This window comes from Scyliorhinus canicula, chromosome 21 (genome assembly GCF_902713615.1).
Source record: "Scyliorhinus canicula chromosome 21, sScyCan1.1, whole genome shotgun sequence".
NCBI lineage: Eukaryota > Metazoa > Chordata > Chondrichthyes > Carcharhiniformes > Scyliorhinidae > Scyliorhinus > Scyliorhinus canicula.
Window position 1 is genome coordinate 39,399,350 of NC_052166.1, and position 17,473 is coordinate 39,416,822.

A 17,473-nucleotide genomic window follows, 5' to 3' on the forward strand; every position below is an offset into this window, starting at 1 on the left:
AAACCGAGATGAGGAGGAATTTCTTCTCTACAGAGGGCTGTGGAGGCTGGGTTAGTAAGTATATTGGTAGGCAGATTTTTAATGAGTAAGGGAATCAAGGGTAATGGATATGAGATGGGAAAGTGGAATTGAGGATTATCATATCAGATCATTCGTGATCTGATTGTATGGCAGAGCAGACTCAGTAAGGCGAATGACCTACTTCCGCTTCTGCATCTTAGATTTTAACATTCAAAATCGTGGATTGGGGTCAGGTCAGACGTTACAAGTTTTTAAATCTGAAACCCCCTCTAACCTATCCATTTCAGGTTTAATACTGATGTGGAGATGCCAACGTTGGACTGAGGTGGGCACAGTAAGATGCCGAACAACACCAGGTTAAAGTCCATCAGGTTTGTTTGGAGTCACTAGCTTTCGGAGCGCAGCTCCTTCATCAGGTGAATGGTTTAATACTGACGCGGGGCAAAAGAGTCGAGCAGTCAACTAACTCCCATTACGTTGGTTGGCAATTTAAATATTTTAGTGGAGTGGCAACCTCTGATTTAAACCACTTTGCAGGTTTGACAGTGATTGGCCAGGCTTCCCTGGCCTCAGGAAACCTGGTGACTGAAGAGAGGCAAGAACAGCTTTGAATGCCTTTACAGCACTGTTTGTGGTCCATAAGGAGCAGGGGTCCCCCCCCCCCCCCCCCCCCCCCCCCTCCCCCCTACAACCCCTGCATCAGCTTCACCCACAGAAAGATCTCAGGATCGGCCTTTGCATGGGATCAGGCAACCCTTACTAGGATTGGGGATTGCGACCCCCTGGGGGCCTGATTCCCTTACCGAGGTCCCCACAGCATGTGGGGAAACAGGCACTTCCGAGTTTCCACTGCGCTGACTCCAGTCTGCTGAGGTAACCAGGCCCTGTCAACATCCAGCCCGTTGGGGCTACATCAAAAACTGAATAGGTTACAGGATGTTTGGCACGGACTACATCCTTTTGTGTGTCCTGGGGATAATATTTGAGAACATGTTCCAGTTTTTATATTGGATTCCAGCAAAGATTTATGAATCTGAAAAATTAAAACTGAAGAGATCTATTAGTTATGAGCCGGAATACAAAGCCATTAAATTGACTGGGTATAAATCTGAAGAAATGTGCTGAGCGTAGAATTCTTGTTTCTTTTGGAAATAGACTGCTACCGTGTTGTGGTCACAGGGTGAACTTTGTTTTTACTGCAGTCTTTTCATTTCTCAGCCATGGCAAATTAAATGTTCTCTCACTCTTTCATTCGGTCTTTCTTGTTCTGATACATCAGAGGTATACTGCGCAAAGTCTTTGTTTATTACTGATAGCCCACCAAATTTACTGTATGAAATGATAGCAATGGCATTGATTTGGTGACAAAATTGGAGAACCTCACAGGATTCAAAGCAACTCTGTGTTACCAGATTAATAAGGTGAGGAATTTTTGTAAACCAGCAAAATGTACCAGCATCTTTAAATTGGAATTCCGCGAAAATAATATGAATAGAGAGAGAGAGCGAGAGATCGGAAAATAGAAGTGTGGGGCCTTGTATCTGTACAGTGTAAGAGAAGGAACTGAAGGGGTCAAAGGACCACGGAGGTGTATAATCATTCAACACATTATTATATCAGGCATCAGAACTAAATAAAGTGGTGAGACCTCTTATATTTGTGTAAGATATAACCTGTTATTAACATTTGTAATTCCGACAAGAACTTTGCTTGCAGGAGGTTTCCAGCATAGATAGTATTTAACCTTTTTCACCTTGAAGCAGACAATTTCCTTTATACAGTACAAAATAATAAGATATCCCTCAATGTGAGGTGCATCTCATAATGGTGTCAGTATATATTGGAGAAATGTGACACTGATGTTCAAAGCCCTGGATATGCTGACACGTTCAACATATTTATATTGAGGTGTTTCATAAAGTAAAAATCCATTTTCATTACCCAGGAAGTGCCCGCCCACAAAAGATACAGCACCTGACTCTTGAAAGTTGATTTTTTTTTATTTAACAAGGTCATTTAAGTCGAATTGATTGTCTCATGATGTACTGTAAAAGATAATTAAACGTGAACCACATACGTCTTGATTTTATGTCTGAATAAAGGGTGCTTACTGAATGGGTGGTACCAGATTTCCTTACACTCCTCACAAACTTACAATTCTCTGATGATGAGGTCAGCATTCTATTTTGGTGAAACATGATAAATGGTTGAAGAAGCTCAATCAGTTGAGAAGATCACAGCAAGGGCATTTTGCTCGGCAAAAAGAAAATGAAACGCAATGCACCTGCGTTATAAGATGCACATAACTAAAACTGCCACGACAGATAGACTGGGAAAAGCTACAGTACAGCCACATAAATCACAGGATAAATAGTAAATATCAATCAAACACCACTGTAGCAAACACACCTCCGTATGCGTACTCAATAACTAGCAGAGAATATATTCCCCATATATTGTCATACTAGCCTGGGGTATACTGCGGCACACAAAGAGAAATACACACCCAAAGCTTGAGTCAATGTGGGAGAAAGTTAAGAATCCCTGCTAGAAGCTGGCATTGGTGAGTAATTAAAGAGGTGTTCACTGATCAGGAACAGTCGGTATCAATTTGGAAGTGGCTGGGAACGCTCAACTTATTTAATAGCATTTCTTTTCAGAAAACCACAGGGTGTATAGATAAAAGGCATGCGGTGGCTCTTGGTGGGAGTTTCTAAAGACATTAGATAAGATGCTATTTAAGATTGTTGCTGTGAGAATTCAGGCACAGGCTATTAAAGGTAAAGTAATCATACAGAGAGAGAAATGGAAAGAGGAATGAAGCCAAGAGGAGAGGAAATTGAAATTGATGTATTTTCTTTCCGTTTGGTGGGATGGCAGTACTCAGATGTTTTGAATGTATTACGATGTTCAAAGTGGAATATAAATGCAGGTATTGGTTGTTGTGCTGATGCAAGCACAATCAGGGATACTTGTTGAGATCCACTTTAACTTTACCTCTGATATTAATTGACATCAATGATTTAGGAACATACACAAGAAGAATGATATTAAAGATTGTTCATTCCACGTAACTATGGATAACTATGCGGAGGAACGAAGGAGGTTTCAGTGAGACATGGGTCTTACAGTATGCAGTCGCTCAGTTTTTCAAAGACTCCACTGTCAGAGGTAGACAGAAAATGTTGGCCGGAATTTTCCGGCCGCTGGAATTCTCTTTTCCCGCTGGCAGCACACCACACCCGTGGGTTTCCCGGCAGCACAAGGTTGCTTCAATAGGAAATCCCATCGACAAGCGGCAGGAAGACAGACTCCCGCCGCGAGCGAACGGTGCTTTGCCGAGAAACCTGCGGCTGGGGGACTGGAGAGTCTCGTCCATTTTCTCTGATGGCAAAGTTGAGAAAGAAGTTAAAATTAGAGACAGTCTGTTTAAGGGCAACATCAGGAAACAGATCAGACGCATTGTGGAAACCTGAAACTCTCTTTTCCAGACAGACTGCTCATGCGCAGTCAAATAAAAATGTCAAAACTGAGATTGATTTTTTTTTAATGGGCAATAGTGTTAAGGGTGACGGAATCAAGGCGAGGAGATCAAGTTAAGATATAGATAACCAGGAATTTGCAAAGATGGCAGCTTTAATCTTTCCAACGTCAATCAGGGAGCTTTCTACCTTTTGAAATGGAGATAAATTCCAATCTGGAACCTTTGTTAAATAGGGTCTTTGGTGGATTAGCTGTTAATTAAGAAAAATAATGCAAGCAGGTTGCAATTTCTATCATGTACGTAGCAGCTTCAGTTAAATGTTCCACAAAGACTTGCCAGGAAGAGAAATATAAGGCTGCAGTCCTGCTCCTAATCCAGCGACTCCTCACTGAAATGTATGCAGATATTGGTGAAGATGCTATCAGACCCAACTGTGATACCCATCACCTGAATGATCCAAATTGTAACTTCTCTCTTCCATACGTTCACATATTAAGCATGGCCACTTGCACAAGTTGTAGGAAGCAGCCAGTGTTCACAAACCTGTACCGGCATGAGAAAATGCCACATGGTGTAAGTTCTTACTCCATTCCATCATTCTTAGTTAGGGCACAAAGGGATATACTTTGATTTTATTCTGTAAAGAGTTCCACAAAGGCTAGAGAAGGACCAGAAAGAGGCTAGTGAAAATTGAAAACAAGCCTCTCTGCCAATAGTCAATAAATGAAATTGTTTGGCTTGATAAGTTGTAATATAAAGTGCCGTCACAACTTGTAGAAAGAAAGGGACACTTTTCTTTTTGATTGTAAAGCACTCTCAGACATCTTCATGACTGATGCAAGTTAAGAAACTGTAGATGATGAATCAATGTAACTTTCATTTCATTCATTCTCCAGATATGGACATTGCTAATCTGATGAGCTATTAGTGCCCAACCCTAATTGTCCTTGAGAAGGCGGAGGTGGGTCTTCTTCTTGAACCACTACAGTCTCTGTATTGAAGGTGCTTCCAATTAGGTAGGCAGTTCCAGGATTTTGACCGAGGGACGATGAAGAAAGTGTGATATGTGTTTTACGTCAGGATGGTGTGTGTATGGAAAGGAAACTTGGAGGTTATGTTGCTCCTATGCACCTGCTGGTGTTATGCTTCGAGATCAGTTTACCAATTTTTTTTTACCCCATTTTATTGCTTCATGTGGCCCCAGGCCTGTTTTAGCTCCTGAGCTGGTGGGGATGTAGAGTTTACCTCCTCAGCGGGGAACGAGGAAGAGGATCAACATGGTAGGAATTTTTCAACTACAAGGTTTTTTTTTAAAAGCAAAGAACGAACACCTACCGTTTCACAGGCTATTTTTTGCAGCAGCAATCTGGCCTCAAAGGTCTGTCTGTTAGCTCGTTCTCATCATTAGATAAATGTGAGGATTTAAAGGGGCTTCTCAGCTGTTGGCATTCAGTCCGAGCTCCACATCAGCCATCGGTGCCTCAGAGTTGCCACCCCAAAATCTTATCCCGTGACTCCCAGTGGGGACAGTGTCCCACAGTTTGGAACACCCTTATTCTTGATGCTGGAGATTGAGGAGTTGGGAGGAACTACTTATAACGTTGCTATTTTCCATTCTTCTGCTGTTTCTATCGAAGTAACTGGCTTATCTCCCCTGAGAATTCAGTGTTTGCAATTGATTGACACAGTTGCTACTCCTTTCTACTGTTGCAATGCAAGAAATATAACGTGCTTACCTGTCACATTGGGAGTGCACTGCTCCTGTGTCATTACATCCACAGAGAGTGCACTGTCCATTAATGGTGCTGTTGTAATACCCTTCCGCACAGTCACTGCATTGTAGACCAACGTATCCAGGTAGACAATCACATTGCCCTGACGATGTGTTGCACAGAGATTCATTGGTGCTTCCAACAACACTGCAGTTACATTTATACTCTGTAATGGGAGGGAAAAGAGAGGAATTTGTCAAATGTTGAATACATCATGAAATTAAAGAATCACCTCGAGCAAACTGCTGCAAAATAAATCATTATATGGAAAGAGGAAATGTTCTGAATATGAGCAGATTGTCACAGTTGCGAAGTAACTCGCCACCGTTGCCAGTTACTTGTGAATCCTGTGTAGATAGATAGATAGAACAGTACAGCACAGAACAGGCCCTTCGGCCCTCGATGTTGTGCCGAGCAATGATCACCCTACTTAAACCCACGTAACCCGTATACCTGTAACCCAACAATCCCCCCCATTAACCTTACACTACGGGCAATTTAGCATGGCCAATCCACCTAACCCGCACATCTTTGGACTGTGGGAGGAAACCGGAGCACCCGGAGGAAACCCACGCACACACGGGGAGGACGTGCAGACTCCACACAGACAGTGACCCAGCCGGGAATCGAACCTGGGACCCTGGAGCTGTGAAGCATTGATGCTAACCCTATTATTCCTGCTGCTTTGTTAGGCCAGACTATTAGGGGCTGCATGGTAGCACAGTGTTTGGCACTGTTGCTTCACAGCGGCAGGGACCTAGGTTCGATTCCCGGCTTGGGTCACTGCCTGTGCGGAGTCTGCACATTTCCCCCCCGTGTCTGTATGTGTTTACTCCATTCATTCCGGTTTGCTCCAAAGATGTGCAGGTTAGGCGGATTGGCCATGATAAATTGTGCTTAGTGTCCAAAAAGGTTAGCTGGGGTTACTGGGTTACGGGGATAGGGTGGAGGTGTGGACTTAAGTAGGGTGCTCTTTCCAAGGGCCGGTGCAGACACAATGGGCCGAGTGGCCTCCTTCTGAACTGTAAATTCTATGATTCCATTCTATGATTCTATATAGAGCTCCTTTATATGAACTACCAAATTCTATAATGTGCTATAATGACCTCGATCTCAGGAGAGGATTGTGGAGAGAACCTCTGACAGATTAACCATACCCTGCCAGCATATAACACCTGTCACTTGATCAGAAAACAATTAACAAATAGTGAGGTTTGGATTAAAGGTTTGGATTAGACTGGCTTTTTCGTGATTACATGATTATTTATGCTAGTGGGAAATTAAGAATAAATTTAAATTTTCTGTTGAATATTCTTAACTTCTCCATATTTTCAAAGAGAAGGGTAAATCATTTCACCAAAAAAAGGCAGACCAGCCAATGTAGAATGATAGTGAATGAAATGCTGAGACATGGACAATTATTAATTGGATTGAGAGAAGGCTGTGGGTATAAGAAGGTTATTTAACTTCTTCAAGTCATGATGGCAAAGTGGAGGACATATTAGCCTAAAATTAATAAGCTTCAAGCTGAAAATAAAACTCATTATAGAATGTTATAATCAAATACTATTAAAGCACTGCGGTTCCTGTTAAATTAGGATTACAATCAAACCTAAAATGAAACGGGCTAACGCTGTTTAAAATTAACTCACAGCCTATAATTCTGATCAACTTATTTTCAGGAGTTTGGTCATTTTGAAAGTTTAACTTGTGACTTTCACTTCCATCGGGTGTTAAGGGACCATAATAGCATGATCTCCACATTTGTCTGTTAGAAGGATTTTCTGTGATGAACTGAGAGAGAGTGTATTCTCACTCCATACTATGTGTCCAGTAATCAGGTATGGATGACAATTCTGTGGCTCTTTTACATTTCCTCTTTCTCAATCCACAATCAAACATTTCATCCACCATCACAATGGCACCTTTTGGACCACTCTATTTGAGTTACCATATAGATCATAGAATTTACAGTGCAGAAGGAGGCCATTCAGCCCATCGGGTCTGCACCAGCCCTTGGAAAGAACACACTACTTATTAAGCCCACACTACCTAATCTTTTGGGCACTAAGGGACAATTTAGCCTGGCCAATCCCCCTAATCTGCAAATCTTTGGACAGTGGGAGGAAACCGGAGCACCCGGAGGAAACCCACACAGACACGGGGAGAAAGTGCAGACTCCGCACAGACAGTCACCCGAAGCCGGAATTGAACCTGGGACTCTGGAGCTGTGAGGCAGCAGTGCTAGCCACTGTGCCGCCTTGCCGCCACATTTGTTTGCACTTGGCCTGGCAAGTTGAAAATGTGCTGTTAGAAATTTCCAAAATGTAAACAATTGCTTTGGTTTTGAAATAAAGGAATTTTGCCCTCTTATTACCGTAGTCTCACAATGTGAAAGCCAAGGTTATTGTTATGTTGGTGAACTTTTAGCAGCAACAAAGCAACTCTTAGAACCCAGGCTAGGATGCTTCGGTGTTGTCTCCTTGTCCAGTTTTGTAAATACAAAAGACTTGACCCCTTCTTCCTTCAGTATGTTAGGTATGAAGAGGACTCAGCATGACAAAATATTGGATTTGTAATCCACTTGTAAATAAGGCCAGTATCACATTGATTAGAAGGCAACTATTCTCAAATCCAAACCATTTTGCGCTGCAGTTTAAGTATTAAATCAGGCTTATTGCTATTATAAGTTACTTTTATGTAGCTATCAATGTTTACAATACAGAAATGAAAGAATGCTTCTTGTAAGTAATTGCATGTTCAAAATTGCGCTGATGCATTTTTCTGAAATCCTGAACCTGACAATTTTAGAATCCCTACAGTACAGAAGGAGGCCACTCAGCCCATCGGGTCTGCACCAACCCACTGACAGAGCACCCTACCTCGGCCCAATCCCCCACCCCATCTCTGTAACCCCACCTAGGGGCAATTTAGCATTGCCAATTCACCTGACTGGCACATCTTTGGACTGTGGGAGGAAACTGGACACCCACCCCCCCAACCCCGCAGGGCCGGACACCCCCCTCCCCCCCACCCCCACAGGCCGCCACCTGACCCTTACGCGGCGAGGTCCTGCCGCTCCAGAGCTGGTTAGAATGGTGCCGGCGGGACTTGGCTCTTTTCCTACGGCCACTTGGCCCATCCGGGCCGTAGAATCGGCGGGTCGGCCACGCAGAGCGGCCCGGGACCTGCGCCGCGCCAACCACGGGGTGCCAATGGAGCTGATTCTCCTCAGTGCGGAGAATCGCGTGCAGGCGTCGGTGATGCGTGGCCCGTTCGCGGGGATTCTCCGGCCTGGCGCAGGACTGAGAGAATCCCGCCCCTTATTTAGAACATAGAACATAGAACATAGAACAGTACAGCACAGGACAGGCCCTTCGGCCCTCAATGTTGTGCCGAGCCATGATCACCCTACTCAAACCCACGTATCCACCCTATACCCGTAACCCAACAACCCCCCCTTAACCTTACTTTTATTAGGACACTACGGGCAATTTAGCATGGCCAATCCACCTAACCCGCACATCTTTGGACTGTGGGAGGAAACCGGAGCACCCGGAGGAAACCCACGCACACAGGGGGAGGACGTGCAGACTCCACACAGACAGTGACCCAGCCGGGAATCGAACCTGGGACCCTGGAGCTGTGAAGCATTTATGCTAACCACCATGCTGCCCTGCTGCCCCTTTGATCTGTTAGAAGCTGGAAAGTGCTGACTGTTGTCATAGGGAGAAAAATAAATCATTTACTCTGCACAGAGTCCTTAAGCCAGTGTTATTCGAAGCCGGGGGCGCGACCCGCGGGTGGGTCAAGGGCGGGTGTCGGGAATGTCACGGAGCCGTTGTCCACGGCGCACCCGATCGCGCAAATCCCGGCGCAGCAGCCGGCTTTTCATAACGCCAGCTGCAAGTGGCCGCGAACATTTCAAAAAAATGTTTGGCCGCATTGCGCGTGCGCGCACGATGATCGGCGCACATGCGCAAATCGGGCACGTATGTGCAGTGCGGCCACTATTTTTTTAAACGGCTATAGCTTTTTGTTTTACAAGTTCTGTAGAGGTTTTTATTTATTTATTCATTTATTTTATTCATTAAATTTTTATTTTTTTCATTTATTTTATTCTTTTTTTTTACAAGTTCGGGGGGGGGGTTTTATTCATTTTTTTCATTTATTTTACTCATTTTCTTTACAAGTTCGGGGTGGGGTTTATTTGATAAAATTTTACAGGAAGAAAATTCAGAACTTTGGACAGATGGAGACTTTCCATACTTTCCGACACCGGAAGGCTTCACCTTCATCCAACAGGTTCCATTGGAGGAGCGTGTACGAGGGTCAAAGGGACTCAAAACCATTTCCTCCATTTTTGTCAGCAGCAAACAATGTAAGAGAAAATGGTGGGTCGTGCAGGCCGGCCAGCGTGGGTCACGAAGGTCGGCCGGCGTGGTCGCGAAGGTCGGCCGGCGTGGGTCACTAAGGTCGGCTGGTGTGGGTCACGAAGGTCGGCCGGCGTGGGTCGCAAAGGTCGGCCGGCGTGGGTCACGAAGGTCGACCGGGTTGGATCCTGAAGGTTGGCCGGTTGGCAAAAATGTGTCCTCGGAAAAAAAGTTTGAAGAACACTGCCTTAAGCTTAAAGGCAAAGGATATAAGAAAGTATTCAGCATTCTCACTGAAAAGCAGTTATGTCTTAATAAATTGGGATTTAATGTAAAGCAAAAGTTACGCAACTGTTTTTCCTTACTATGTTGTTGCTTCCCCCATCACTCTACTCCCCACTATCTGAATTTCTTACAATTCTCAGTGGCAGTCTATTTTCATAAAATATCAGTTTCTTTCTAAGTTGAACTACCAAGAAATGTTACTCCAGCAAGGCCAGGTATAAAAAGCCTTTATAACTTTGGTGTGAATTTTTGCCGCCACTTGAAGTCTGTAACCTTTGCACAACTAAAGGTTTGTAATGGGCGGGATTCTCCGTCCTGCGGGACTTGTTTTGCGGCGCTCCCCCGCCAGCAGTGGGATCCTCCGTCCCAGCAGGCGGCCAATGGGGTTTCCCATTGTGGCCACCCCCACGCCGTCGGGAAATCCGTGGGCGTGAGTGCGCTGCCAGCAAAGCGGAAGATCCCGCCGACAGAGGATCCCATCCATTGAACTGTTCCTTCCATTCTACTAGTTTCCCACTATTTGACTTGTGTTCAATTTCAAATTCTTACAGATATGAAATGGTTCCAGCTTTGATAAGGCTTTGTTAATGACTGGCAGACTCTGATTCATATTGCTGGGATATAGGTTAGGAGCATTGGAACATAGGATCAGGAGTAGGCCATTCAGCCCACCGAGCCTATTCCGCCATTTAATACGATCCTGGCAATCGGACACTTCAGTACCTTTTACACCCACTATCCCCAATAATTATTGCTCATCAGAAATCTATCAATCTCCACTTTCAACATACCCAATAGCTGAGCTTCAACAACCCTCTGGGGTAGAGAATTCCAAAGATATTTAAAGGAATCTCTCATCTTGGTCCTTAGTGGCATCCGCCTTCCTTTGAAATTGTGGCCCCCTGGTTACAGACTCACCAAACAAGCGGAACCTGTATCGACCCTGCCTATTTCTTTTAAGTATTTTGTAGGTGTCAATCAGTTCACCTCTCATTATTCGAAACTCAAGAGAATACAGGCCTAAATTATCCAATCTCTCTTCATAAGGCAGACTCCCCATCTCCGGAACAAGTCCGGTGAACCTTTGTTGTACTCCCTCTATGGCAATAATATCCTTTCTGAGGTAAGGGGGCCACAAAGGCTAAGCTTTGATTAGCCTTCTTAATAGCTTGCTGCCTTCAGTGAGCCTTCAATGACTTATGGACAAGGACACCCAGGTCCCTTTATACATCTACACTTCCTAATTCTTACCATTTGGGAAACAGTCTACACAAACGTTCCTTCTACTAAAATGGATTAGCTCACAGTTCAACAGGAGAAAGCTGTAATCGCAGCCTTTATTTGTTACATTTTCACTGAAAGGGCAGGAGTGCCTGCTATCTCGAAATATTTAAATCACTGCAAACTCACAAAACGCTTAAAGTTCAAGTGATACCTTGGCACAGTTTTCAAATCGAGCTTGACATTGCGCATCCTTACGGTGATGTCAAGATGCACCACTGCATAATGGCCCACCCCAGGGGTTTTCACACTCTTCTATTCAGTCATCAGCTCAGGAAGAGATGCTATGGTAATAACCACCACTTCAGTGTAGCTGTGAAGTGGGAGTTACTCCACAGTGATGCAGACGTAGCAATGCAGCTACATCCTTGGTATTGTTTGATAAGCCCAGTCACGGATGCTGGAATTTGTGATCCAATTCCAAAAATTCCTCATCTGTAGCCCAGCCAACAGACAGCGTCTACACTGCGTTTTCTACCTTGCTGCTAATTATTTAATTAGCTCTAGTTAATGTGCAGTTATTTCAGCAGTACCATAGCCTGCTTCAACTGCCCTCATTTCAATTAAGGTTTAAGTTTTGAATTGTTTTAATCCTTTGATTCTGGGAAATGAGTCAGGGGCGATCCACCAAGGGCTCAAATTGGAACTTCTGCTTCAGTCAGAATCTCATGAATTTCAAACATGGATAATTGCAAAGCTTTCGGTATGAACCAGAACACTACTGCACCCCCTGATATTTCGCATTGACTGACGTTCACCAAGGTTCAAGGATTTTACCAATGTAAAGTTTACAATTAATCTGCATCCACTGAGTCTTTCCTTTTCGCGCCCAAATCCGTACAGCATTTAACAGTTTCATATCAAACTGGTTATTCTTGTACTTGGATTAGTTCCGTTATTTTACAAAGTGGTCCAAGGGGACTAAATTCTAAAGCGCCTGAACACGGGTACAGGGATCACAATGGGGGATTCACCTATACCTTTGTTTCCAACACATGCGGCACACCAACATTTTTCTGCCTGCTAATCAACTTCATTCCAGTGCTGGTTACACTTCTGAGTGGCTGCTAACCTCAGTAGGGAGGCTCAAAACCCTTAAGAGGCTGGCATGAGTTCAAGCCAGCCCACACTACTTAAAGCCAACCTGTGTCCCTTAAAGGGGAGAATTGTCTCTCCTGGTGCAGATTTTGAAAGTTATTCTGGGAGTGAAATTGATCTGGGAGAGGCAAACAAATTGGAGCGTGGGAGAGGGCAGGCTTCAAGAAGTGCACTGGAGGCCTTGGTTGAAAAGTTCCAGGGTGACGTGCTCCACCCATAAGAGACCAGGAGATCCCCAAGCTAACTCCCAAAAGGCAGGGGAACCAGATAGCCGTGGCAGTCATTGCCAGGAGTCATGCACCAAGGAACTGGATGCAGTGCCACAAAACATTCAATAACCTCATGTGAGTGGTCAAAGTCTGTAATATATCTTCAAATGCCAAATCCCACCAACTGCACCACTAGCATCAGACACTGTTCAATGTACCACCGACCAGTCACTCAGGCGACCAACAATATTGGTCAGGACCCATATAGACATAGAACCATAGAATTCTTACAGTGCAGAAAGAGGCCAATCGGCCCATTGAGTGTGCACTGACCCTCTAAAAGAGTACCTTACCTCGGCCCACTTCCCCACCCTACCTCCGTAACCCCATCAAATCTTTGGACACTAGGGGGCAATTTAGCAAGGCCAATCCGCCTAACCTGCACATCTTTAGACTGCGTGAGGAAACTGGAGCACCCGGAGGAAACCCATGCAGACACAGGGAGAAGATGCAAACTCCACATGCAAAGGCCAAATTGAACCCGGGTCCCTGGCACTGTGAGGCAACAGTGCTAACCACTGCGCCGCTGTGCTGCCCATTTATACCTTCACTTCTCATTCGCTTACATAGCACTCCTGCAAGTTCACAACCATGGGCGGGATTCTCCGCGAACCGGCGGGGCCGGCCACACCGGCATTAACCACTGCGGCATCCTCCGCACCTTCGGGGCCAGGCCGACACCAGAGTGTTTGGCGCCGCACCAGCTGGCGCGGAAGGACATCCGCCGCCCGGCGCATGCGCGGGAGCACCAGCGTGTGCTGGCGTCATCCCAGTGCATGCGCAGGGGAGGTTCTTCTCCGCACCGGCCATGGCGGAGGTTGACAGCGTACTGTGCGGAGGGAAAGAGTGCCCCCACAGCACAGGCCCGCTCGCGGATCGGTGGGCCCCGATCGCGGGCCAGGCCACCAGGGACCTTCCGAAAACGGACAGCCTCTAGCGGGCCAGAGAATCCCCTGGGAGGGGGCGCTGCCAGCAGCCATCGGCCAGCGCGCTGCTATACTCCCTTCCGCCAAAACCCGGCGCCGGAGAATTCGGCAGCCGGTGGGGGTGGGATTCACGCCGCTGCCCGCCGATTCTCCGACCCGGCGGGTGGTCGGAGAATCCCAACTTCTACACACGACCAGCTATGCAACCATGATAAATAATTCACCAAACAGCTAGCACCAAATATGCTGACACGCTTTACTATTTCTTCCAAGAAAAGGTGGTACAAGGTGATGCACATCAGAGGCAGCAGGTACTATCCAGAGGATGACAGGCACACACATTCTTACCTCTATGGAGGTGGTGATGCTCGCAATCATTGAAGCTGTCGGCACTGGTCAGTGGTGGGGCTAAAACAATAAGATACTCATTACCAATCCTCCTCCTCAGATCCCACATGCATCTCATCCTATCCAACAAGAAAGTGGTGGCCGACTCCGTTGCAGAGTCATCCAGGAAACAACATCTTGGTTTGCAGCTCATGCAGAAGCTACCCAGTAATATAAAAGCAAACTACTGCAGATTCTGGAGGCCGGAAATAAAAACGGAAAATACTGGAAGGCATCAGTAGGCCTGGCATCATCAGTGGAGAGAGAAACACGTTTCAAGTCTCGTACTTTTTCGGAACTCACTTTAAACATCTCTCCACAGATGCTGCCAGACAGGCACAGATGTGATGGGCTGAAGTGCCTTTTCGGTTTTCGATGACCTGCTGAGTTTTTCCAGCACTTTTTTTTTTGTGTCCCAATATCTGGATCTGAGGACATGAGGTCCTTGTCTGCAGCCTTGTAAGCTTAAAACCAAAGATACCAATGTCCAAAGAACCTTGCAGGCTTTCATATCAGTTCAGCAATCTGCCCACCAACAGATTACTGGGATCCTTGAGTTGCCAGGTTATGAGAGTGATACTCCTCGGAGCCACTACAATATGATGTCCTCCTCAGCCAGACAGATTCATGCTCCCCACATTGCTGCCCATCTTGCTGCACCTGTCAGCCAGCCAACCCAGACTGATGCTACCAATGCCAATGTTGCAATCCAAAGCCAGGCTTTACTGGTCGCCTGGAGCTGCATGAGGTCATCCTCCAAGGCCATATGCCGTCTCATCCACTGAAATTCAGCAACTTTCCCCCAATCACACTGAGCCCACTAGACTAGCACTGCGTAGGAGAACATAGAAAAACAAAGGCGCTCAGAGGACTAGTATTAACGGCTAGCCAATATCAGTTGATGTTGGTATGCAATATTTATAAAATCGGTCTGTAAGGTTGGTGTGGAATGTTTAATTTATACTAGCTTTTGGTTTTGTATATTTACTAAGCAGATAGTGTGAGAGGGAAGGCAAGGTTATTGCTATTGCATTTACTGGTATGACACTAAAGTCGGTGGAGTTGTAGACAGTGCGGAAGGATGTTGCAGGTTACAGAGGGACATAGATAAGCTGCAGAGCTGGGCTGAGAGGTGGCAAATGGAGTTTAATGTGGAGAAGTGTGAGGTGATTCACTTTGGAAAGAATAACAGGAATGCGGAATATCTGGCTAATGGTAAAATTCTTGGTAGTGTGGATGAGCAGAGGGATCTCGGTGTCCATGTACATAGATCCCTGAAAGTTGCCACCCAGGTTGATAGGGTTGTGAAGAAGGCCTATGGTGTGTTGGCCTTTATTGGTAGAGGGATTGAGTTCCGGAGCCATGAGGTCATGTTGCAGTTGTACAAAACTCTAGTACGGCCGCATTTGGAGTATTGCGTACAGTTCTGGTCGCCTCATTATAGGAAGGACGTGGAAGCTTTGGAACGGGTGCAGAGGAGATTTACCAGGATGTTGCCTGGTATGGAGGGAAAATCTTATGAGGAAAGGCTGATGGACTTGAGGTTGTTTTCGTTAGAGAGAAAAGAAGGTTAAGAGGTGACTTAATAGAGGCATACAAAATGATCAGAGGGTTAGATAGGGTGGACAGCGAGAGCCTTTTCCCGCGGATGGAGGTGGCTAGCACGAGGGGACATAGCCTTAAATTGAGGGGTAATAGATATAGGACAGAGGTCAGAGGTGGGTTTTTTACGCAAAGAGTGGTGAGGCCGTGGAATGCCCTACCTGCAACAGTAGTGAACTCGCCAACATTGAGGGCATTTAAAAATTTATTGGATAAGCATATGGATGATAAGGGCATAGTGTAGGTTAGATGGCCTTTAGTTTTTTTCCATGTCGGTGAAACATCGAGGGCCGAAGGGCCTGTACTGCGCTGTATCGTTCTATGTTCTATGTTCTACAGTAGGGAATTTGCTCACGTACAGTCTGGTCAGAAAGGGGCTGTGTTAATTGCCTCCATCCTTCCTCCTCCTCTCTCACCCTCGTCTTTCCCCTTCTGCATCTCCTACTGCTCTGAAGTTGCTCGCCGTGTGGCTGATGGCAATTGCTGCCCCTCATGATGGCAACATTGTGCTGCTTCCAGCAGACCAGGAGAAAACTTGACACCTGCTCTGTCGAGTACTGCTCCTCCAATGATCTGCATGATTCTATGCCATGTGGCCACACACACCCTGGGTGTTATGGGAGTGAATCCACTCTGGGTTGCAGTACATCTCAGAGCTGGAACGCCCTGCTCACAATCATGGGGAAACCCACAAACTTTACGAATCCCGGTGTTGCTCGCTGACAAGAAAGTGAAATGTAGTCAGCTCTGTTCTAATAGAGGGCCTCCAAGGACTCCATTGTGCAACAGTAGACGACAAACTGCAAGATGGTACAAACATCTCCATCTCCAACCTGGAAGGAACCCAAAATAGAAAAGTCCATGGTGACACTTACCTTCACAGCTCCTGACAAATGTGGCCCTTGCCCTACTGTGAGGCAGCAGCCGATTTCAGTGAGGACATCCTTACTGAGGTGCAGTCATCTCACACTGTCCTTCACTGCGATTCACCGAGGAAAATTACTCCCTGAACAATATGGCCACCTGCTGAAAGCCCTTCTCTCCCTCCTCCGTCTTCCAGCAGCTTGTCATGCTCTCCGATCCCTTTGTTCATTGTCCAAGTGACGCTGAATTCTAAAGGTAATGACTGACTGAATGCACCCAGGTCTGGAAGCAGCAGGTTGTGCGGAAGCCTTCAAGCCAGTAAAGTGCTTCACTGCTGCAGCACTTCCTGCAGGCTTTACTGACCACAAAGAGCTCGGGGAAAGTACCGAACACTTGTACAATTGCAGCAAGAGCCGAGAGAATCTAATCAGCAACTAACGTGAAAATAATTGATGATCCTTGTAAGCAACAATGATGGCAGAGGTCCTTCCTGCTGCTGAACACGTGTTCAGCCCTGGTTGAGTTGGCGAGAGTGTGAGCTGGAACGTTCAGTTCCAAAATGGCAGTGCCGGCAATGGAATCACTATTGCACAATCCTGACCTGCCGACTCTGCTTGTGCATACTTCTGGCTGAGGCTCACTGCAGGCGTGCTAACATCCTGACCTTTAAGTCATTTGGCATGACTTGCTGCAGGAGTGGGCATGCAGAGCAGAAGCCATTTAGAAACTCTGTAGCTATTCTGAGCAACAACAGATAGGCATCGATATTATGCACCCAATATGTCTGTAAACATCAGTCTCAGAAATAATAACCTAAAATTGCATCCATAATTAATTAAATTAATTCACTGAGCTAAACTTTCCGTAGCATTTTATTGAAATGCCGAAGGTACAGCTTGGCTTGTTCATGAAGATATGTATTTCGCATGAATCACTTTTAATAATTATATTTTTCCACTGGAGATTTACTGCATCACTGTTGATGATGCGCCGCCTCAATTTCAGCTTGGAAACAAGGTGGGGGATAGTTAAAATGGAGTGAGAAACTCTCCCACTCTCTTTCACCGTCCTGAAAAGAATTTTAAATTGCAGGAAGCAATGATAGCACCCA

At 45.7% G+C, this 17,473-nt stretch overlaps 1 protein-coding gene across 2 annotated transcripts in view; it reads right to left on the minus strand.

Moving 5' to 3' along the window:
* The window catches only part of LOC119955943 (multiple epidermal growth factor-like domains protein 9), a 360,694-nt gene that overhangs the window by 255,491 nt on the left and 87,730 nt on the right, over nucleotides 1-17,473 (minus strand). For both annotated transcript variants that reach the window (XM_038782604.1, XM_038782603.1), the window contains exon 2: nucleotides 5,242-5,443. In XM_038782604.1, the coding sequence (XP_038638532.1) occupies nucleotides 5,242-5,443 (202 nt within the window). The remainder of the gene's footprint in view (nucleotides 1-5,241; nucleotides 5,444-17,473) is intronic.